The sequence below is a fragment of the Rhincodon typus genome, chromosome 2 (assembly GCF_021869965.1).
Source record: "Rhincodon typus isolate 14 chromosome 2, sRhiTyp1.1, whole genome shotgun sequence".
Classification (NCBI taxonomy): domain Eukaryota; kingdom Metazoa; phylum Chordata; class Chondrichthyes; order Orectolobiformes; family Rhincodontidae; genus Rhincodon; species Rhincodon typus.
Genome location: NC_063333.1, coordinates 35,944,007 through 35,969,458, shown reverse-complemented (window position 1 = coordinate 35,969,458; position 25,452 = coordinate 35,944,007). Strand labels below are relative to the sequence as shown.

Genomic DNA, 25,452 nt, shown 5'->3' with positions numbered 1-25,452 from the left:
CCCCTCCCATTCCTCAGACGACATGTCCATCCTGGGCCTCCTGCAGTGCCACAACGATGCCACCCGAAGGTTGCAGGAACAGCAACTCATATTCCGCTTGGGAACCCTGCAGCCCAATGGTATCAATGTGGATTTCACAAGTTTCAAAATCTCCCCTCCCCCCACCGCATCCCAAAACCAGTCCAACTCGTCCCTGCCTCCCTAACCTGTTCTTCCTCCCACCTATCCCCTCCTCCCACCTCAAGCCGCACCTCCATCTCCTACCGACCAACCTCATCCCGCCCCCTTGACCTGTCCGTCCTCCCTGGACTGACCTATCCCCTTCCTAACTCCCTACCTGCACTCACCTTTACTGGCTCCATCCCCGCCTCTTCGACCTGTTTGTTTCCTCTCCACCTATCCTCTCCTCTATCCCTCTTCTATCCGCCTCCCACTCTCTCCCTATTTATTTCAGAACCCCCTTCCCCTCCCCCTTTTCTGATGAAGGGTCTAGGCCCGAAACGTCAGCCTCTCTGCTCCTATGATGCTGCTTGGCCTGCTGTGTTCATCCAGCCCTGCACCTTGTTGTCAAGGTAAGGGTTATTTGTTATTCTTCAAACTTGCCTGCTCTTTCAGCTGCAAACATAATTTGCCATGAAATTTATTTGAGAAAAATGATGCAGCTTCTCACTTGGCAAAGGTTTGTTTACCTGATGTTAACCTCAGCTCAATGGTAGCACCATTGCAACTTGAGTCCAAAGGTAGTGAATCTAATCTCCACTCTAGACATTTGTTTTCATTGTTAGTATGTAGAGGTTGTGAGCATTTAATGTCTATTTCATGTTGACCTATGAAGGTGGCAGTGGATCTTTTTTTTCTTGAGCCAAGCAGTAGGTATTCATAAATTAAATGGTTTGTCAGGCTTTTGCAGAGAATAATTAATGATCAAATATGATGGTGTATGACAAAATTCACCTATATGTCTGACTGGCTAAAGATTCATATTATTCTTTCTTCTTAAAGGGCATTTGTGAGCCAGTTCGGTATTTATAACAATCCAACAGGTTCATGGTCACTGTGTCAACTTTCCAATTCCAGTGTTTTAAAATTATTCCACTGCCATGCACCTTGATCCTGCTCAGTCCTTAGTCTGAGACAGTTTTCCTATGATGAAAGGCTGTGAGACTGCAGTCTATGGGGCTGTGTCTAGATATTATGGCATTCAGAGGAATGAGACATAATCTCATTCAAACGTGTAAGGTTCTAAAGAGGGTTTGATAAAGTAGGTACTGAGAGGTATTTCCCCATGGTAAAGAACCTACAACATGATGATACAGAGTCAGGATAAAGGCCCATCAGCTAGGACAGAAAAGAGGAGTAATTTTTTTTAACACAAAGATTTGTGAATCCATGGAATTCTCTACTCCTCATGGTTGCGGATGCTCCATCATTGACTGCATCTAAGACTAAGGTGAACAGACTTTTGATGTCTCAGGGAATCAAAGGATTGGGAAAAGCAGGCAAGAAATTGGAGTTGAGGCAGAAGATGAGTCATGAATTTATGCAATGGAAAAGCAGTCTTGAGGGACATACAGTCCACTCGTATTTCTTATGTTGAATTCATATGTTAGGTTGACATTTCACGGAAATACTGAGTGAGAACTATATTACAGAAGTCACTGGCTCAGTGATCCACAGGCCCCCTAACAGTAATCACAACGTGGGACAAAGTGTGCAAGAAATGTTGGATGCCTGTATGTTTTGAAGAAGTCATAAGGAAGCTGCAGGAAGATTCTTATGGACAGGATTTGCTCACATTTGGAAAAATAACAACTTATTAGCGATAGGCACTTCTGATTTCCTTGATTACAGAAGGATGTAAATGTGTTGAAGGCAATGGAGAAAAGGTTTACTAGATTGGTACCTGGATTGAACAGGTTGTCTTGTGAGGTTGGATAGATTGGATTTATTTCCAGTGGAGTTTAGAAGAGGGAGGGGTGACTTGACTGAAGTGTATAAGATGGTCACGACAAGGGGAACGTGTAAAAGATACTTCTTCTTGTGGGCCAGACCGTAATCATGGGTACTTTTTTTAAAATGAAGGGTTCCCTTTCAGAATAGAGAAGAGGAGTTTATTTTTAACTCTCATGTCATTGTGTGAGTTTGGAACTCTCTGCATCAAAAGACAATGGAGTAATGGCCAATTAATATTTTCAAGAGAAAGTTGGATGGAATCTTGCTCAGCAGCAGAATCAGGTGTTACTGGAGTTTGACGAGAATGTGGAATTCTAAACATAAACCAATCAATTATGATTTTATTGATTGGCAGAGCAGGCTTAGGGGGCTGAATGATCTGTTTCAGTTCCTATTTTGTATGCTTGTGCAATATTTTAATAACATCTGCAGTCTGGTCTTCTGTGCTGCTTACAGTTGAGCCATCCCTTACCCCTGGCATACCCACAGTCCACTGATCCCTGATGAGCCACCATGCACTGATCTTGATTCTGCACTAACCTTTTGGTTTGAGCTGGTCAGTGTAAATGTCTGAGTGGCCTTCTTCATTGCTGCTGCATGCTGTGCTTCTCTCTTTTCCTCCTTGTAGGAAGTAGCTCAGCAGGTGGAATTCTTGAGTATCTAAAATCAGGAAATCAGAGAGGTCAGTTCTGTGAGCTGGAATGGATGGGAAACAAAAGCTACACAATAAGGTGCTTGGTCATCATACCAAGTGGTGAGTGAGGGTGAGTTGAGAGTTGACCAAGGGAAATAAAGCTGCAACATTTCATCGTCCTCAATGTTCTCAGTGACTCCAGATGCCACAGGTTCCTTGGCAATCAGTACCAGGATGTGGGCAGTCATCTGGTCTTTGGGCTCAGGAGAAACAGGCATCCTGATTCCCAGATATGGAGGCAGCACAAAGTGAATGTGAGGTTGGTACCATTGGTTAGTACATGAGGGTGAGCTGATATGTCCAGAGGCTAGCATGCATCCTAATTGCCAGTGAGTGCACTAGGGTGAGTGGTGTGACTCTAGTGCATTGAGCAATGAGAGTCTGTTAGTGCAGTGAGTAGGGGATGTCTGTAAAGATGCTTTCACTGCTGTTGAATACAAGATTATTGAACTTCTGTGGCAGAGATGCCAGGTCCTCGGTTCTAGATTCCCTTGGTCAATTTCCCGGATTGTTTGCTCCCGCTCCCTTCTGAGAATTGTCTTTTTGGTTCTCCTGGGCCTTCTGAAAAATCATGGCCTCAAAGACTAATGTAATAAGTTTAATATTCTTATACATAAGACATTCGGTAGATTTTTGATATTAAACACAGAAAAGTGAAAGCTTTAAATCATGCAAGATGGATATTGTAATCATTTGGTGACTGAGTGAGTGATCCATCGAGTGGTTCCAATATAAGAGGAAAGGAAAGTGAATGTGCATACTTTTGGAAAACTTCATTTTTGTCTTAGTGCTAAGAATAGTTACCAGTAATTCTCATTGTATTTGCATAATGTGGCTGAAGTTAAGGCAAGGTTGTACAAAAATGTTCACATCTGACCAGCAAAAGGTAGCAACACGGGCATGGGAGAATAGACCGACAAACGTAATGAGGTTTTATTACTGATATCTGTGCTGCATTTTCGTAGAATATGTGCTGTGGTGAGGTCCAGGACCTGCAATTTTTTTGGCTGACATTTATCAGTCACTAGTAAATGTTTGCAAAGTATGTTTCTCCACAATTCGTGGGCAAGTTCATGAAAAATTATTTCAGTTGTTTCATGATTATGCAACACATATTTAAAAAATAAAGTTCAGACAATCCATTTCAAACAGGCTGTTTGATCCCCCGTGCATATTATTCAATCTGCTTAATTTTTATTCCATTGACTGATTTCTAATATAACAGACAAACTATCTGCTACACCAATTACCACCCAGGTGGCAAAGTTGAAACTTGTCAATGTTAGTGTTTAATTGCTGGGTTCAAGACAATTCCACCGGGTCATTTTTAGGTCACAAAATATTTCCATAATCAAGTTACTCAATTAGAACATAAGAACATAAGAACTAGGAGCAGGAGTAGGCCGTCTGGTCCTTCAAGCCTGCTCCGCCATTCAATAAGATCATGGCTGATCTTTTCGTGGACTCAGATCCACCTACCGCGTTCTCACCGTATCCCTTAATTCCTTTATTGTTCAAAAAAAATCGACTTTTTTTTAAAAACATTTACTGAAGTAGCGTCAACTACTTCACTGGGCAAGGAATTCCATAGATTAACAACTCTCTGGGTGAAGAAATTCCTTCTCAGTTCAGTCCTAAATCTGCTCCCTCTAATCTTGAGGCTATGCCCTCTTGTCCTAGCTTCACCTGCCAGTGGAAACATCCTCTCTACTTCTATGTTATCTATTCCCTTCATAATTTTATATGTTTCTATAAGATCCCCCCTCAATCTTCTGAATTCCAATGAATATAATCCCAATCTACACAGTCTCTCCTCAGAAGCCAACCCCCTCAACTCCGGAATCACCCTAGTGAACCTCCTTTGCACCCCCTCCAGTGCCAATACATCCTTTCTCAAGTAAGGAGACCAAAACTGCACACAGTACTCCAGGTGTGGCCTCACCAGCACCTGGTACAGCTGCAACATAACCTCTCTGCTTTTAATTTCAATCCCTTTAGCAATGAAGGACAAAATTCCATTTGCCTTCCTAATTACTTGTTGTACCTGCAGACCTATCTTCTGTGATTCATGCACAAGGACACCCAGGTCCCTCTGCATAGCAGCATGCTGCAATTTTTTACCATTCAAGTAATAATCCTTTTTACTATTACACCTACCAAAATGTATGACTTCACATTTATTTACATTGTATTCCATCTGCCAGACCTTTGCCCACTCACTCAATGTATCTATGTTCCTCTGCAAAGTTTCACAGTCCTCTGCACAGTTTGCTTTGCCACTCATCTTAGTGTCATCTGCAAACTTTGACACCCTACACGTGGTCCCCAACTCCAAATCATCTATATAAATTGTAAATAATTGCGGTCCCAACACCGATCCCTGAGGCACACCACTAGTCACTGACTGCCAGCTAGAATAGCACTCATTTATCCCCACTCTTTGCTTCCTGTTAGTCAACCAATCCTCTATCCATGCTAATACTTTACCCTTAATGCCATGCATCTTTATCTTATGCAGTAGCCTCTCATGCGGCACCTTGTCAAAGGCCTTTTGGAAATCTAGGTACACCACATCCACTGGGTCCCCATTGTCCACCTCGCTCATAATGTCTTCATAGAATTCCAAAAGATTTGTCAAGCATGACCTGCCCTTCATGAACCCATGCTGCGTCTGCCCAATGGGACAATTTCTATCAAGATGCCTTGCTATTTCTTCCTTGATAATAGACTCAAGCATCTTCCCCACTACAGAGGTTAAGCTAACCGGTCTATAATTCCCCATCTTTTGTCTACTTCCCTTTTTAAACAGTGGCGTCACATTTGCTGTTTTCCAATCTGCTGGGACTGCCCCAGAGTCCAGCAAATTTTGGAAAATTACCGCCAGTGCACCTGCTATTTCTCCCGCCATCTCTTTTAATACCCTGGGATGCATTTCATCAGGGCCAGGAGACTTATCAATCCTTAGCTCCATTAGCTTGCCCAAGACTACCTCTTCCGTATTTATGATTGTTTCCAGGTCCTCACCTACCTTCGTCTCTTTGTCAATTACTAGCATGTTATTAGTGTCCTCCACTGTGAAGACCGATACAAAACACCTGTTCAATGCCTCGGCCATTTCATCATATCCCGTAACTAAATTCCCCTTCCCATGCTCTAAAGGGCCAACGTTTACTTTAGCCACTCTTTTTCGTTTTATATATTTATAGAAACTTTTCCTATCTGTCTTTATATTCTGTGCTAGTTTTTTCTCATGTTGTATCTTACTTTTCATTATAGCTCTTTTTGTGGCTTTCTGTTGACCTTTAAAGTTTTCCCAGTCTTCTAGTTTCATGCTGTTTTTGGCCACTTTGTATGCCTTCTCTTTCAATTTGATAGCCTCCCTTATTTCTTTAGACACCCATGGCAGATTACCCCTTTTCTTACAGTCCTTCCTTTTTATTGGAATATACTTTTGCTGAGCACTTTGAAAGATTGCTTTGAAAGTCCTCCACTGCTCGTCAACTGTCCCACCATAAAACCTTTGTTTCCAGTTTACTTTAGCCAAGTCCTCCCTCATCCTATTGTAGTTCCCCTTGTTCAAGCACAGGACCCTGGTATTGGATTTTATCTTCACACTCTCCATCTGTATTCTAAATTCAACCATACTGTGATCACTCCTTCCAAGAGGATCCCTAACTATGAGGTCATTAATTATTCCTGTCTCATTACACAGGACCAGATCTAGGATAGCTTGCTCCCGCGTTGGTTCCATTACATACTGTTCAAGAAAACTATCACGGATACACTCAATGAACAATTGCCAATTAAATTCCACATTGTTAAAGACTTTAAGATGATTTTACTATACGTTTAGTCAAAAACACTCTGCGATGCAAGGGGACATAAAAGGGAATAAAATTTAACTGAACTATTTGAAAGGTTTTGAATACTGTAGGTAATGTCAATTTCAATTTGTAGAAACCATCAGCATTTCAATATGAAAAGCAACTTTCAGAAAAATGAGAGACAACAAGGTGCAGGGCTGGATGAACACAGCAGGCCCTGCACCTTCTTGTCTCGGATTCTCCAGCATCTGCAGTTCCTACTATCTCTGATTCAGAAAAATGAGCATTTTTTATTAAAACTTCCTTCACTCCTGATGATATTTCACATTTTATTCACTTTCCTGTTCTCCATTGCCAGGTGTTTCTTAAATATTATCATGTGGAACAACTGAATCTCATCAAGAAAGAAATCACAGATCGTATAGTGCTGGTACAGGCCTATGTGAAAGCCTGGCTTGGAGCTAAAAGGTACAGAAGGATACAAGAGAAGAGGCAACAGAGTGCTGTTGCCATTCAGTCAGGTAAACCTCCATCTTTGACCATGCTACCATCGTTCAGAATACCATCAACCTAGCTTAGTTTAGGTGATCAGATATTGCAAAGATTATAAAGAGCCTAAGCAATAACTGTAGGGAAATGAAAGCAAAGCCCTGCAGATGCTGGAGATCTGAAATAAGAACAAAAAGTGCTGGAGAAACTCAGCAGTTCTGGCAGCATCTGTGAAGGAGGAAACAGTGTAAATGTATCAATTCCAATGATTTCGGAACTCAAGTCTCAATAAGTGCCCAAGAAGAGTCGTATCAGACTCAAAATGCCAACTCTATTTCTTTCTTGACAGATTACTGCCAGACCTGCTGAGTTTCTCAAAACTTTGTGTTTTTATACAATTTTCAATTCTGTAACATCTAGTTTGAATAGTCATGGATAATTAAACACATAATGGGAGGAGGAGACTCATTGATAGATTGCGTTTTTTTAAACAAATCTCTCTCCCTATTCTTGCCACTTGCCCAAACAGATTAATAGTTTAGTTTCTCCCAGTTTTTCTAAGCCGTGGAGGTATAACTCCCCCATTCCCTCTTCCAGTGAAGTCTGACTTTGCAAGGACTGCATCAAAACAGTAGTTAAAAGAAAAACAGAGGAAGGAGGTTTTGGCTATTGAGGGAGTGCAAAGTTTTACCAAATTGACTCCTGGGTTGGTGGGATTAACGTACAGGGAGAGACTGAATTTGTTAGGTCTATATTCATGTTAGTTTAGAAGGATATGGGGTGATCTCATAGAAAACTATAAAATACTAACAGGACCAGACAGAGTGGATGCAGGAAAGATGTTTTCGATGACTGAGGAGTCCAGAACAATGTGTCACAGTCTAAAGACAGAGAGGAGAAATTTCTTCACCCACTGAGTGATGAGCCTGTGGAATTCTCTGTCACAGAAAACAGTTGAGGCCAAAACATTGAATGTTTACAAGAAGGGGATAGATGTATATATTAGGGCTAAAGAGATCAAAGGATACGGGGAGAAAGCAGGAACAGAGTACTGAGTTGGAAGATCAGCCATGATCATATTGAATGGTGGAGCAGGCTGGAAGGGCCAAACGGCCTACTACTGCTCCTGTATTCTATATCTCTATGTTTGAAAACAGGAAACGTTTCACAGGCACACATACAAACATACACAGTGAGATCAAATAGTCTCTTTATCCTTTCCAATTCTGTCTAACTTATATGGCATTTAAAAAAAAAACTAATTACGAACAATTTCAAAATGTCCTCGTTTTTGTTAAGATGGAGTCCAAAAGTCCAAAACTAGAGTTAGTAATCAGGATTCCCTCTACAGGGATTGTTGATGGGCTACACAGCAGTTGAGTGATAAACAGTTTTTTCTTTCAAATGTCATCTGAGAAGTTTTTGCCAAAATGTAACTTTCGCTTCACAGTTTTGATGAAAAAAAAATCACAGAGTGCAAATACAGATCACTGGCAGCCTTTTAACAGGCCAGAGGTGTTTTCTTTGTAGCCCAGAGATAGGCAATTGACTATTAATAATAGATGTTGTATGGAGCAATGCTGACCTCTTAAAACCGCTGGCTATTCTAAAGTTGTATAGTTAAAAGGCAGTTGTAACATTACAGTGGGAGTCAGGAGATCAGGTCTTGTGGGTTAGAGAAGTAGTTACCAAAAGACACTAGCCAACAGATAGCCAACTGTCAATGTCCCATTCCAGGGATCAAACAGAAAGTCATTGACACATCTTCCAGCGGATGGATCTACCTCCTAATGCTATGTATAAGGATTAATGCTGTTTCAGGTTCACTCACCAAAATTGGTTGATGTTCAGCACAGCCAGTGCCAGTCCTGATTGATCCTTGGGTCATCATTGCTAGCTTGAGTTTTGTTGAAAAAAAGCATTCCCAAACACTTCAGTCATGTTCTCATGAATATATTTGTAAGAATACTAAAGTAACATGGAAGAACATTTTATGTTGTATGTGAAAACAGGTCCTTTTTGTCCCCATTTGTCACTCAGAAAATTGGTGCAAGGAAGAAGACAAAATTCAACCTCAAATTATTGAATTTTCTGAGGAAACTATAAATCTCTCCCCGCTGCATAATTGAGAAAAGGTTTTTTTTAATCTATACTTTTTTTCATCAGTTGGTAAGGTTCAGTGGTGGAAAGGGATCATAGAAGGAAAGAACATGTATTTACTTATCACCTTTCATATTTTAAACATGTCAAGCCACTGTACAATTAATAATTTTTAAATATAGTCGCTGTTGCTATTGAAGCAAACGTGACAACTATTTTGCACGGAGTAAAGTTCCACAAATAGCAAATGCTTTCAGCAATTTTCATTGAGGGATATGTCTCGAATGCACATCTTCATATCTACTTTCATTTCTTCACATCATGGAATGGGATCTTCTTTTAAAGCAACTCAAGCAGGCAGACAGGGTACAGCATTTGATTAAAGCCATAAGTTCTCTACATCGTTCTGTATTAATGTTCCTCTAATGTACCAAAAACTACTGACAATTAAATAGCACAGCCCTGAATTTACCCGAGTGTTGTCCCCATATCCCACCATATTTCTGTAGAGGAGTGTTCTGACTAGAATAATGCACATAATCAATATGTTAATGGTTACTTTGCACCATGGAGAAGTACTTCCACTTCAATTGTTTGAAGTCAGGATCCAGAAAAGTGGAAGAAATCGAGGGAAATGAAGAAGGTATTGATGGTCAAGTCGTCACATCTATGCACAATGCTAGGATCTAATTCAAACGAAAACTGTAAAATGCTGACCTAAGGAAAAATTCAGAAAACTATGAAAAATAAAGATCCAAAATAAGGCCATATTAATAGGGTACAGCAAAGAATGAATGAATGAATGTGCTATTGTTCATTCCGATCATCTTCCGTCTGACTAGCTGTGTTACTCTATAGCTTTACAGCCAAGTCTTTGTTACATTTAACAAATGTGTCATGACATTACAATATTTAAAACAATACAAATATCAAACTCCAGTTACAATTCTGTCAGTGAAAGCTTTGTTTCCTGCCAGCTCTGGTTCTCTTTATGAAGTTTATATAAAACACGTTGCTCTTGTTATTGCCTTATCTATTATTAGATTTTTATCTTCCTTTGCATTCTGTCACCAGGTTTAGTAATAGGTGCAATTTAATTCTATCTCTGACAAATTGTTTCTGAATTTACTTGAATCTTTCCAAATTCCAGCAGCTCACTGCATATTTTATCTGCTTATTGAGCACTTTATCCTAAACAAAATAGAATTCTCTACTTCAGATCAATAGAAATGAGATAAAAAAGAAACTGGTATATTTATTTTACAACTGCAGTGAGTGCAATCCAAGTTGGTGGAATTGAAGTTTCGTCTGTCTTAAAATTGCAAGAATACAATATTAGTTGTGAGCTGTGTCTCAGTTGGTAACCTTTTCCATTTGGAGAGGGCAGGCTGTGAATTTGAGCCCTAACTGCTGAGATAACAGGAAACCCATGCTGACACTCTAGTGCAATACTGAGGGAGCATTGTTTTGTCAGAGGTATCAATGCTCAGTGAAAAGTTAAACTGAGGACCTATTTACACATTTGGCTTGTTTTATGTATTTGTTCACTTGACTTGGGTGTTAATGCATAGTGTAGTGATTGTAACAAGATCAGCCAGGCGGAAAACATAGAATATGAGTTCCTTGGTTGGGCTGTTAACCTGGTCCAATCAGGGAGTCCTAGCTGACAGATATAAACAGGAGTGTCCCAGGTTCTGCTCAATCTGACAGCTGGCTCTAAGGAAGCCAGACTAATGTCAAGTACTATGCATGTGTAAATAAAGAGTGACTTGGTGACTGAATACCAGCCTCTGGGGAGTTATTTCACCTAGACCAGCATTTATCACCCAACCCTAATTGCCCTTGAGAGGTTAGTAGTGATTTGTCTTCTTGAACTGCTGCAGTCCATGTGGTGTATATACCCACAGTGCTGAAAGAAAGAGTGTTCCAGAAGTTTGACACAGTGATGCTGAAGCAGTAGCAACATGCTGCAAGTCAAGATATTGTGTAACTTTAAGTGGAATTTACAGCTGGTATTGTTCCAACGCATCTCTATCATTGTCCCTCAAGAAGATAGAGATCATGGGTTTGGATGGTGGTGCTGAAGAGGCCTTGATGAGCTGGGCATAAAAGATCCTAGAGTACTCGTTCAACGAAAAGCATTAGTGTATTTATTATCTACTGTTAAATGCTCATAGTTATCCCTTAAACACAATAAATTAATAAATTAACCTGGTTATTAATTGGTTAACACATTTCCGACAATAGAGAGAACACTTTAAAATACTTCATTGGCTGTAAAATTCTTTGGGACATTCTCAGATTATAAAACAGTGATATATGTATAGACAGAAGTATGTTTTTTTTAGTACAACATTTGTCGTCTGATGAATCCTGTTCTTATGGAATGTTGGCCAACAAAACTACCCTGAAGTTGTAATGATTCATACATTGATTAGTATGGGAAAGGGGAGAAATTATCTCTTAGAATTGAGTAGGGATAGTCTTTCAAAATAGAAGCTAAAGGTTATGCCTAGGCCCAAGCAAGAAGTGTTTTCAAATAAACATGTTGGACTATAACCTGGTGTCGTGTGATTTCTGACTTGGTCCACCCAGTCCAACACCAGCACCTCCACATCATTTCACTTCTGAGGAAGGATCACCAGACCCAAAATGTTAACTCTGATTTCTCTTTGCAAATGCTACCAGGCCTGCTGAGCTTTTCTAGTAACTTCTGTCTTTGTTAGACGTTTCACTTTGTAGTGCTAGGCTTGATATATTTAAAACATAGACTGAAAATGGCATAAAGACACAGCAATCTGCATCTGTGGAGAGAACAGATAAGTAAGGAGCTTGAACTTTGTTGTCACATTGAAATGCTGGCAGCCATCTCTGACCTTGAAAAAAGCTACCCACAATGATCAATGTGGCAAGAATTTCACTTTCTCTGACAGCAGTTTCACTCTGGCTTCAGGTATAGATGACCTCCGATGTCCAGCAACACTCATTTCATCAAGTGAACTGAGCAATCAATCACGTTGAAGAATTCTCAGAGATAGCAAACCAGGGACTAGCAAGCAAGTTCTCTCATTCACATTTTATAACCTTACCGAAAGCAAACTAAAGATTAAGGCATGTATATTGGATTATGTAAAAATTGAAATTTTCTATTTGGTTTCAAATTTCAAGATAAAATAAACACCTTTTATTAATTTTTAAAATCTTGACATTTTACCATGGTATGAAGGAATTTGAGATTCAATAAATATAAAAGCAGTTTTCAGGGAGAGACTGTTCTGAAGTAATTATGACATTATGCATCATTACAATCAAGTTAAACTTCATTCAATAAGGCATAATGGTTTCAAGAGTTCTTACAGTGGGCATGAGATGATAAAAGTAGAAATCTTCACCCCACCCCACACAACATGTTTAATTTAATAATTTCTAGATATTTCTAACTGCAAGAGCTTCAACAGTGAACTTTGCGGAGGAACAGGGAGTCATTGATAGCAACTTGTGGATTTCCATACTTAACAAAGCCTGTTGGCATTAGTTTCACAAAGTGATGAAGTTGAATGCCAACATTTCACCAACATTGCAATCATTTAGTTTATCCACAGCATTACCAAAAATGCGTCCGTAAATGAAAATATTAACATGTTACCCTTCTTACAGCTTATAGAGGGCACAAGGTGAGGAAGGACATTGCTACTGAAAAACAGAAGCTATTACAGACCATCATTAAAATCCAAGCTGGTAAGAACTTTTACAAAACATATAGACATGTGCATTGTATTTATGATCAGTTATTATCTAGAATCATAGAATCCCTACAGTGCAGAAAGAGGCCATTTGGTGCACTGAGTCTTTAGTGACCCTCTGAAGAGCATCCCTCCCAGACCTACCACCCCATCCTATCCCCAAAAACCCACATTTCCCGTGGCTTATCCACCTAACCTGCACACCCCTGGACATGACAGTGCAATTTTCCATGGCCAATCCATCTAACCTGCACACCTTTGGAATGTGGAAGGAGACTGGAGCAACCAGTGGAAACCCATGCAGGCATGGGGAAAATGTGCAAACTCCACACAGGCAATTGCCTAAGGCTGGAATTGAATCTGAATCCCTGGTGCTATGTAGCAGCAGTGTTAACCACTGTACCAAAATGCCACCCTATTGGTATATAAAGCTAAAATAGTAAATGCCCACAACTTGTGAATGAATAAAAAAACCTTCTGCCATGGTTCTTTAATTGGTCTGAGGAGTAACTGGTAGCCCTTTACAGAGGAACTCAAGACGGGCTGGCCTATCAAGTGTCTGGCAGCTTGCTTCTCTAGCAGCACCACTGGAATAAGTGGCCACTTCTAGCTCTAAACCAAGCCCCTGAAGGAGAGGCAGGCCCTGGTGAGAGGTGTTGAGGGTCTAGATTGGACAGGAGATGTTGGCAGGAGAAAAGTGAGGGTGGCGAACCTTGGGGTTGAGGAGGGGGATCCAATTAGCACTGGTTGCCCAAGCAAGAGACACCCTCACTGATACAACCACCTGACCACCAGCCTTTACTAGGTGGACTGGCTACCTGACATTGGGCTTTCATATTGCAGGGGAAAAAAAAATCACAGCAGTATGAGGATGCTCTTAAGGGACCATTAATTGGTCCCTTAAGAGTATCAACTTGCTACTGACCCCTCCTGCACTTGGGTAAAATACCTGTAGAGGTGAGGAGGCAATAGGAATGATGCCACTGTCATTGTTGCCCAAATTATTGCCTCAGCCTGCCTACAATCTCGCCCTTAGGGGACCATGGAATTCAGCCAACTGAGACCAAGGAAGTTGCAAGACAATGGGGACAATTCTGCAATAGGACATTGAGCTCTGCAGTATACAAGGGACACAGTACAATAGGGGACACAAGTCAATTGGGTATTCTGAGTAATATGTTAGCTTCCTAGTAGTAGTAGCTAAAATTAAGGATGTTCTTGAACTTGAATTGTCCTCACGTTCTGTAGAACACCTTGGAATTCACAGTAAATTAGAGTTCATTGCAAAAGGCAACAAAAATTTAATATAGTTTAAAATGAAAATAAAGAAGGATGTGCCTTACTTTTGCATTATGTAATGATTAAATGAATAATTACAATTTGTTCATCTTAGCTGCAAGAGGATACCTGTGCAGAAAAGAATACAAAGAGATGATGGAGGAAAAGAGAAATGCTGCAGTTAAAATCCAGGCTCACTACAGAGGCTATGTGGACAGGAGGAACATCAACATGAAAATGCAAGTCCTGTTAGAAAATAGAACCAAACCAGCAAGGGCTAGGGAGTTTGATTTTGTGCAATAGTGTAAAACTATTTTTGATCCCTCCTGGCTGACATCACTGGAAGTAAAACCTGCCCAGACGGAAGACATACAACCAATTTGCTGTCAGCTGGTTTACAGCATCTCGTGAGGTCAAAATTGGACCTGCTAGAAAGTTAAAAAACCGTTTCAGACACAGTGACATTGAAAGGCAGAGTGAATGTAGAACAATTTACATGTCAATTAGTTGTTGACAGCATTTGCATCCTGAGTGCATTTCATTTTTAGAATAATTTATGCTTTTTGATACTTTATCAATGCTGGGGTGTCTGCTTTAATTATTTATTTTCCACTTTATTTCTGAATCATCCATTAGTGACTTAGTGACAGCTCAGTTTCTTCACATGATTAATTGTAGATTCTGTAAAGAAATAAACCAACATTCTCACACCAGGGGTGTTTGAAATTACACCAGCTTACAGGCAGGTAGTTGTGGGTAACTGAATCACGTGCCCACTTTACCCAATTATGACCAGCTGATTAATTGTGGCACTTTCAGTCAGGAATGTTTCCTGCAAAGCCTACTGACTGTGCAAATTGGGAAATCATAGGTGTATCACCAACATTTTTTCAATGCTTGAATTTCATGAATGGTAAATCTTGAGTAACAGCATGCAATTTCCTATTTTGGGTCAGCTGAGTGTAAAAATTCCCAACAACAATATAGAATTAGAGGCTCTTTCATTTAAACCACGAAAAAAACATACAGACTAACAGCAATTTCACCGATAAATATGTTTATTTATAAAATATTAAGTCTTGGTGTACCCAGTGTGTGGTTCCAGCTTAACATGCTTCATGTGTCACCATTTTGACCTGCCTATTTGTTAGGCTATAGACGTTCATATTTCCTATTTATTTCAATGGTGTCAATTCAGAAATCCTATTGATTCTCCTGTTTAGCTGGTATGCTACATGCTAATCTTTGTTCCTGTGGTTGTGCTATTGACTGGAGTTGATTTCATGATACTATCAACCCCTGACTCCCAGCCTTGTTGTGCCTCTTAAGATTTTGCTCGAACAACAATTCTCATCAGGTGTATTTCTCATATGTTACTGATTCATTTCTTGAGATGTTCTCCTCTTTCATCTACTCTCGTGCTTTGTGTTGCTTATCATGGTACTTCTGCTTCTGTTTATTTTCATTCCTGGTCCATTTTTAGAAAACTCATTGTCCTATTTTTATTTATGTGTAAAAGCTGCTAACAAAAATGGCCACGTACCTGTTTCTCTAAATGGCTAAATTATGAACACTTGGCTGAGCTTCAAGATTTACTAATGGATTAACTCAGCTAGAGTCTGTTTCTGCAACTGTGCTGCAGTGTTTGCTTTGATTGACATCTTTGAGGTTATAAAACTTTTTAATCTCAGTATAAGAAGTTGCAAATTTAGGACAGAGATAAGGAAGACTATTTTTCCCCCTCAAATGGTTGTGAATCTGTGCAATTCTTTAGGATAAATGTTGAGAGAATTTTTCTCCTCATGGGGGAATTTAGAACAAGGGGCTAAAAACAAAGTAAAGGGTCTGACATTTAAGGATGAGGCAAGGAGGAATTTCTTCCCTTAGAGTGCCATTAGTGTTGGAATCCTGTTGACCAGTGAGCAGTGGATGCTGCATCATTTAATATATTCCAGGTTGCTTTAGACAGATTTTGACAAGGAAGTCAAGGGAAGGTGGTGGTTAGGAGTGGATGGGGTAGTGGGTGCGGGCAAGAAAGTAGAGTTACAGCCACAGTCAGATCAGCCATGATCTTATTGAGTGGCAGACCAAGGAAAAAGGGGTAGAATATCCTACACCTGTTCTTGTTTCTTATTTCCTAATGGAGCTCATGCACTGGTGTCAACAAGGCAAAGCTATTACTTCAAATATAATTTTTTTTACTGCGACAAGACAAACATGCTTGACAATTGCTTAAATAATTGCCATTGAATTACAAGACTTACTTTTCCTTTAATATAGAGGGTATGACACCAATATCTCTGATCAAGAAAGGAACATAGTAGAGGGTGACAGAATCAAGAACAATCAAGCATCCAATAAAGGCATTAAAGACAAACTTGGGGAAAATATGGAAAGAACAACATTAGGCCATGCCACAACCATGTCGGATGTGAAAGGTGAAGAAGGCAGAGGTCCAAAAGTTATTCATGGCAACCAAGAAAAAAAACAAAGGGAGGAAGATGACACTAAAGCTGCGATTGTTATTCAAAGCAATTATCGAGGTCACCGGGAAAGAAAAAAACAACAAGAGAACAAGGTGCCTGTTAAAACAAAAGAAATCAAAGCGTTAAACAAAGGAATTCAGAAACCACACTTTGTAGCTAATGGGGATCCAAATGAAGAACCACGTGCCACAGGTATTCACAGCAAGACCAGAGAACATAAAAACCAAAAGGAGAAGGGGAAATTAGATGGCCGTGGAGACTTGACAATCCAAGACAAATCCACAACAATCAGTTCAAAGGAGGATGAAGAACATGCAGCAGTCAAAATTCAAAGCAATTACAGGGGCTTTAAGGAAAGAAAACAAATTCAAGAGAATACTAAGAGAGAAGGGGAAATGTTTGCTACCTTTTCAAAGCAGGTGGGTGACATAAGGGATCTGCACATTTTCATTTGTGGGATATTAAATTTCAAAGCCTAGCTTTCAAAATTAACAATGAAATACAGTGTTACTATTGACACAACCATGCCTGTGTCTTGTAAAAAGCACGACTGAGATCAACACATTTAAATGGACAAATCTCTAACCTCTTCTTATTAACTCCTTATCAAGGAATTGTCTCTGGTTTATTGTCTAGTCTGTGCCTAGAATTGAATATGCCTAATTTTCGTGCTCAACCATCTTCTCTTTATCAATCAATCAATCTAGATTGAAGTAGTATTTGCTGAATGAATGCATTAACCCCATCTTGCTAAGTGGTCAATGAAGAAACCAGGCAATGACTCATAAATAATTACTTATTAACCTTAAAATCAAAAATAGCAAAAGCTGAACTCAAAAGTTGGATATGAAAATCACTTGAGACAACTGATAACACAACTAATGAAGTAAACAATAAAACTTACTAAAACAATTTGGATGTTTCACTATCATTTAATTGTAACTGCTCCTTATAAATTAATGGTTAAGATCACATTAACATTGATCCAGGTTAGAGATTAAGTTAGTATTAAGCTCTTTAAACAAATGAAAAGCTTACATTATAAGATAGCCAGTCTATGCATTTGCTTGTTGGTTTAAAAAAAAGTTTCCAGACCTTTTACAGATTAATCCTCATGAGCTAGAATTGCTTACATCAATGTTGACTCGTCTTCCTCTGGGGGGAGAAATTTTCGGGTCAGTGAGAATTTGTGGAGGTAAACAGGTCAATGGCCTGTTGTCAGAACGGAATTCTTCAGATTTCTTCTTCTTGTCCTCAAAAGTGAAGTAAAACCAGTGAAACACTCAACACTTATTTTAAGCTCACATTCTGTATTATTTTGGCACATTACTTTTAAATATTCAATACTTTGGGAACTATGAAGTTTCAAAAGGTTAATTGAGTATAAATCCCTATAATTATTCATCCCCATATTTCTTCCATGCACTAGTATTATTTACAACCGAATATTTATACAAGTCTTCCTTTCATAATGTCAGGAGGCAGTTTAAATAATGGCATACAATTGAATCATTCACTTCAAAGTGATTAGTTTTCCTTTCTAACTGATGTTTATGTGAAATGACACACCAGCTTTTTTTTAATCTGATAAATGTTACTGTTCATTAATGACAGATAACAAAACGTTCTGAGGAATTCTTGATGGCTCAGAAGAAGCTGAATGAGGTTCTTGGCTCACAATATCTAACATTTAAAAACCAGAATCCACCACCTGAGAAAAAACCACCTGAGGAAAAACCACCAAATCAGAAATCTTCATCACCAGGTTGGTCTACAGTTGCTATTTACTTTAACATTCCAAAATAATAGGACATTTCATGGGAAATCAGCCTGAGAAGAAACATTAGGAGCCAAACTTTCACTACTAAAGTTGACAGCTCAAGTCAGACCTGACAGGAAGCAGATGATATGTAGCACAGGATTAGGTGAGTGCAGAGGCAGGCTTGTTAGAAAGTTCACTCAGTTCCTCAGGACTTAGTCCCCACTGTGATAGGTTCTTTAAGCCTTTGTCTCTTATGGCCAATCATATTGCTATCACTACTGTTTCCATGTTAACTCATGATCCCATTCTAACTACCCATTCCAGCTTCATAGCCAAATACCAGTATCTACTTTAGACAGATGTCAGGAGACACATGGAGATGAAACAAATTAAAATTGTGACAGGTATTATGGGCCAGACCAGACCCCACCCCCCAATATAAATATCTTGAAAAGGTAGCCTAGACCCTAACTTTTTCTTATTTTTAAAGATAAATGTGAGGTGCTGCATTTCAGATGCAATTTGGTTGGTAAAACTACTTAACTTTAAGCAAAACACAATTTATTCAAACACTATAGTTAAAATACAATGAAAGAAAAAGAAATTTGGAATAACTTAACTCGACTGGAAAACTTAACAGTAACTTATCTTTACTACTAAACATAACTGTTCTAATATAGTAACATTCCATAAACACACTCTAGGCAAAAGGCAAAAATCAGAAAACAGATTGTCTCACATGCAGTTCTCCAATTGAGGAGGAAAGAATATCAAAAGGCAATTCTGAGAGAGAGAGAACTCTAGCTTTCAGCATTGGCCAAGAGAGATGTGGCAGCTTTTCACAATCCCAGCAGCTTCTGCAACTGAAAAGACTAAAAGTCCTGGTTCTGTGGGTGGGAGCTTGACCACACCCATTTAGGCTGCTTCTAATGTTCCAACTTTTTAAAAAAAGACCAAGGCTTCACAAATTATCTTCTGCTAGACTGCTTTGTGCCTGTTACCCAATCCCTCTCTAAAACAAACCAAGACAGAACACAACTCTGAAAGGCACAGTATCATCACACAATCTAATAAAGCTCTTACTTAACTCACATTTGACAGTGGAAAATATGAAACCCATTCAAAATATTTAAATCTCCTCAGTGATTGATCTCTTTTAAAGCAAACTTCTATTTAATACTTCTAACACATAAACATGCATGGTTACATTATAATAGCCCCTGAGAAATGTCAACAAAGACCAAATTGCAACTCTGCATCAGTAGGTAATGTTTATACCCAATATGTCAATGAAAGAAGTCAAACAATTTTTTTTAGCTCACCCTGATAGTTTCAGTCTTTTTTTCACATTTAAAAAGCATGAGATTTCAAAATAACTTCAGATCATGACATTTATACAGATCTTATTCATTCTTCAAGAGCATTTATGTCTACTCAGTTAATTCATGACTATCACATTATGGGTTAAGGCCTTTGGAACAGCCAAAATACCTCCTTGAACACAGCACTGAGTTATAATGGTCCTGCTGAGTTTGCGTTTATGTGGCGTGTGAATTGTACTTCAATCTATTTCTCTTGCTGGCAAAAAATGGGATTTTTCAGAAATCAGGGCATGACTACCATATTTGACATGTGCCCTCCACTTTCAAATTCTGCAAAGTTTTTCTGACTCTACAAAAATCTTAACTTTCACTTTTTTGACGATTTTCCTAAATTAGAATATGCAAAGATGCTTTATAAGAGTTGAGGTGAATGGTCAAAGTCAGTAATCTAAGCAAGAAAAGGGAGAGGAATTAGTGGAACTAGCTGACGGTGAGAAACAATAGATTTGGAAAAAGATTTTGGAGGATGGTGAGAGTGGGAGTGAAACAGAGAGTTATCCAGGCCTGGAAGTTCCAAACTGCATGCTTACTTGTAGAATAAAGGAAGTAGGGTATACAAAAAGGAGCTGTTGGAAGTGTATAAAGTGCATACAGGGCCATGTGATTCCAGTAAATTGCAAAGCTGGGAACCAACAAGATAACTGAGAGATATGAATTCTGGTAAAGAGATTTGGTAATTGAATATAATGATTAGACATTGTGGAAAAGATAACTGCCAAATATAGAATTTGGAAATAGGAAGTACTGTTAATGTTTTTGAAACAAGAAATATTTCTTTCAGGATTTTTTAATGTCTCGAAATAAAAAGTGGCAAAATAGACAAAAAGAAGTTGTTTTCTTCTTTAAAAAAAACATAATAAGCACTTGAACTTGAGTGGGTTACTGGGGACCACTTTACATCCTGTCATACTCATTAATCCCTGAAACAGAAAAAAAATGCTCTAAATACTGAACAGGTCAAACTACAGCTATGGAATGAGAAACAGAGTTAAAAGGCATAAATTCAGTGGAATAGACTTGAAAGTGCCACTCCAGAAAGCTGTCTGTAATTGCAATGGGGTGTTGAAGTGCTCTTTAACTCAGGTATGCCATTAACATCTCACTTCTGTGTTTATTGGTCTATGAGAGTGATGCTGATATAACATGTAAAGTCTGCCAAAGGAAGGATTTTTAGTTAAAGGGTCATAATGGCTGAATTGTACATTGATTCCTATGGCTTCAGGAATGTAAAGGAGACCTGAGAAAGCTTCCCACCTTCCCAGTCTCTAACTCTTACCCAGATGTCCAGCTGTGGGATCTGAGAGACAAAAATGAAGTGATGTTTGCAAGCGTATGTGGAAGACGATAGCTTTGCAAACAGACGTTGATAGACGCGGCCAAAGAAGTGTGGAACCTCATTGTGCACCCTTCTCAAGGGCAATGAAGGATGAGCAATAAATGCTGGCTGAATCAGCCTGTGTATGAATAGAACAACAGAGCCAGGAGACAGTGCCCCAGAGATTTAAGGAGGATGGAAAACCTGAGCAGTATAACAACCAAGTTTCAAACTCCACACTTTTCCAGCATTCTTCTGCACAGCCCTCCTCAGATCAACACACATTACAGCTTCAGTTAGTCTTCAGCTCCCTCCGTGTACCCCCAGCTGATCAGAGTCGGGATATTGTGAGGCTAGTGCTGAGGGCTAGGTCCCACAAGTAACAGACCACTTTCCCAGCCATTGTCTACCCCGACTTCCATTTGGAAAAAGGTGTTGCTCAAGGATGCTGCTGATGTGAGTGATGACCTTCCTTGAAAGCCTGGCGCTCATGAGGTACTGGTGAGAGGGGGTTATTAATTGGGAGGAGGCAAAAATTCATAACTCTCAATTCTCTTACTCATTAAAAGTCTGTATATCTTGGCCTTGAATATACTTAATGACCCGCCCCTCAACAGCCCTCTGCAGTAGAGTTCCATTGATTTAGTAAAACCCTCCTTATCTCTTTCTTACATGTGCAACCCCTTATTCTATAACCAAAGGCTCATATCTTAGACTCTCTCACACTGTCAAATCCCTTCAGAATCTTGTTCTTCTGAGGAACTGATTTCTCTCCACAGAAGCTGCCAGACCTGCTGACCTTTTCCAGCAATTTCTGTTTTCGCTTCTTATTTCTGACCTCTGCAGTTCTTTCATTTTTTATTCCCCAAAGAATCTTCTTTGTTTCAATAAGTAACTCCCTGGATAGTGGCAGCACACCTACAAGAACAGTTGCCTGTGGTCACAAATAAACTGGGCATTGAGGAAGTGAAATCCCTTCCTGTTCAGGAACCTGGCTGGATGTTATCAGGGTATTCTGAGCAACACTTGTGCACAGTTCATGGCCCTTTGTATTTGAGATCCTCGGTTTGACCTGATAGAGGATTTTTGGATTGCTGGCAGAGGAAAGCTGGTAGAGAATGGCACCTCTGAAATGCCCTAAGATGACATTTCTCTCTTGGGGCACCATGATAGTGTCCCTATCACTAGACTATGAGGTCTGTGTCCAAGTCCCACCTGCTCCAGGGTGTGCAATAATATCTCTGAACAGGTTGATCAGAAAAATAGGTTAAATTTTTAAAAAATGACAATCCCTGTCTGTCACTCCTCCTCCCTGACAGAGCAAACTGGCACCTCCCTTGTCCTTTGAGGGATGGTGCATCTGAAGTCAAGGTTCCTCAGACTCCTGTCACCAAACCAGTGAATGAATTCATCCATGGCTTGAAGTCCCTGCACATATCCAACTAATACTGGTAGCTTTGTCAGACCTGGCACTCATGCCCATTGCCTCCCACTCCATGGAGGTATCAGTTGAGCAGTTAGTGGAGATGGGCCTTGGAGTGGGACCTTTTGGTTTTGCCTGGTGTGTGCAGGGTATTTGAAGACTGCATGGAAGAACAGAGATTCACTTGTGCCATGAGTCACTGCCTCTCCTAAGGATTCATGGAGATACCAATGCTTGATCTGCAGCTGGGAATAGAAGATTGGAGGCTTTCACACCAGATGGCTGCAAATTTTTAATCTCCCCTTCACCGGCAAATTCCCCCTGCTCTCCTTCCAGCTCAATGGCCTGCTCCTTAGATCGGTCAGGAGCCTCTGGTCAGGATAAATTCATTTTTAATATGTCTGTTAGGAGGGATGCGTTAAGATACATCAGCAAGAGGAAATGAGTACTAAAGCTATATTGATAAATACGGGTAGAGATGTCAGTTCCCCAAGCTGTGATTGTCCATATGTGTTACTCACAAGAGGAATGTAATATGGGGAAAGTTAGATGTCCACGGGTTCTGAATGAAAAGAGGTTCAGCATCATCAAAGAGCAACAGTTTACATGTAGCCATAAAGCATTATATGCTGTGTGTGCTTCAGATGCCAGTAAGCTGTTCATTCTAAAGCCATCTTCTGTGGAGCATTCTTCTCTGTTGAACACCTTACAAGCTCTCTGATGTATGCGATCTCCCAATAATAATGAAAGTCAGTGGGTTGGTACTTGAATACTTTAGCTCCCTTTTAGTTTGTGTGAATCCAGGCAGGCATGTGAGAGGCAGTGTCACAATGGTAATAGTAATGCTAATTTACTAGCTGCAGTGAAGAGACAGGCATTGATAACATGGAAGATCTGTGATGGAGCTGCCTGGTACCCAGTTTTGTGTGTGACAGCCCTCTACATTAGCAACCTTGCAATGTTAATTCTCACTCATAGGAGCATGAAGTGTTGAATCGAGAATGGTACATATTCTATGGAGTGCAGCAAATCTTTCATCCTCTTGCTGTACTGGAGCCAGGTTCTTTTGAGCTGTCCTTTGTCTAGGCTGCGTTCATGAGTTGTGATGGTCATTTGTTGTCATCCTGAGGGAAATGAGCTTCTCTCCTCTCCTGGAGGAGAGAACTGCTAAGAAGACAATGCTGTAGAGTGGCACCACTTTTTGCCTGGTGCCCGACATCTCAGGTGGAGGGGACAGTTGGATGGGGTGATGAACAGAGACTGAGAGATGTTCCTGGGCTGCAGAGAGTGAAGAGCTGTCTGACACCTTTTTAAATATGGTGGCTGGAAGGTTCCAGCAAGGGGGGTGGGCAGAATTTCCTACCTGCCAGGTCAGTAAACTTGGTGTTTTATCCGTGCATATGTAATGAGCGCAGAAAACCCAACCTGCTGCCAAGCAGAAGTTCCTCCCACTTTTAAGGCCGCCTCTAGACACAGACTTTTAAAAAATGAAGATGTCAGCCAAGGTGAGAGAGTTGATACTCTGCCTATAGGCACATGTTGAGGGTGTCACACTCCTTTGAGCTGTATCTCTGGTTCCATCCCCTCTCCCCTCTGAACCAGCTTATGGCTGGGGTGTTTGCCACTTGTGTTACTGCTGTTGTTGCTCAAAGTACACCCCCTTCAAATGGTAAATCAAATAAGATGGCAAATAATGTGGTGAAGTGTGACATGTCTTGTGGATTAGAATGATTAGAGTAGACAATGTGAGTCCAATCACAGCTGTTGTTCTCTACATTCATTCAATATGAAATTGTCATTTAATGATCTGTATTCATTTTTGGGGCAGGAAACATAGGAAGTGGCAGTAGGGTGGAAAATCAACCAGAGGGAAAAGAGTTACTAATGTTACAGTTTCACAAAGGGTCCCCTTTAATTTCTATGGCAATAAGTTCTCTATCCAATTACATATTCTCAAGGTTGACCTAGCAGAGACCACTCAGCTTCAGAGGAGCAGCAGGTTTGGTGTAGCAGCACTCACTCACTAACTTCTTTAAGAATTTCTATAAAGACCAGGAAAAGCTGCCAGACCACCACTTTGGGGTGGGTTTGCGTTGGAGGTGGCAGTAGAAGGGAGGTGGGGGCGGTGGGTGTTGGATTCCCATTGCAGGGTGGCCTTTAACTGAACCCCTACCCTGGGACAATCAATAGATATGTCTGGAGTACGGCTACTAGCCCCCTGGCCTGCTGCTGTATGCCCTGGTGCATGTACAGAGAGAATGGAGCAACATACATTCCAAAGTGATGAAAATCCTCACCATGTAACAAGGGAGCATGACTTACACCCCCAGCTTACACTGCCCTGCAGTAGATACAAGGCATCTAACTTATGCTTGTTTTTGCTTCCTCCTAACCTTTCTATAAACCTAACGATATTGCAAAATAGGTGCTGACATCGTTTAAGCAATGCCCTAAAGATATATATAATTAAAGAGTTCTAGTGTAACCTGCATTAACATGAGACATCCTGGAACAAATAGTTATAGAGATGCTATTTTCAGCAGCAAGGAACTGAGAAAATTGACACTCCATATGGAGCTAATATACATGTAAGGGCTGAGTTAGACTTCCAGACAATGCTGCCCCATCAACTGAAATAAAGTATTATCGTACATATATAAAGTAAAAATATATAGCCAAGTATACAATAAGCTATTTCTGGAATAAACCAGATCATTAATTGACTACAATGAGCAAAAGGATAAATAAGTCTGCATTGAAAAACTCAGGAAGGAATACAGAATTGTTCACTACAAGTGCAATGTGAACTTTCCCAGGGGCAGAACTAGCTGTTTCCAAAAGTGGCTTTAATCATAAGATGCCAGAACTCAATCTATCTTTCATCAATAACATAGGTCATATCATCATCTTTACAAATAATTACCATGTTAATCTTAACAATCATTATCAAAACAGCATCTTGACTCCCCTGCCCTTTATTCATTGAATGAAGGCTGGTGTCTC

The 25,452-nt window shown here is 39.9% G+C and overlaps 1 protein-coding gene across 1 annotated transcript in view; it reads left to right on the top strand.

Moving 5' to 3' along the window:
- myo3a (myosin IIIA) overlaps positions 1-25,452 on the top strand; it is a 355,589-nt gene that overhangs the window by 264,438 nt on the left and 65,699 nt on the right. Inside the window, 5 exon segments of the mRNA XM_048606878.1 lie at positions 6,830-6,992; positions 12,718-12,798; positions 14,197-14,329; positions 16,362-16,986; positions 18,182-18,332. Of these exon segments, the coding sequence (XP_048462835.1) occupies positions 6,830-6,992; positions 12,718-12,798; positions 14,197-14,329; positions 16,362-16,986; positions 18,182-18,332 (1,153 nt within the window).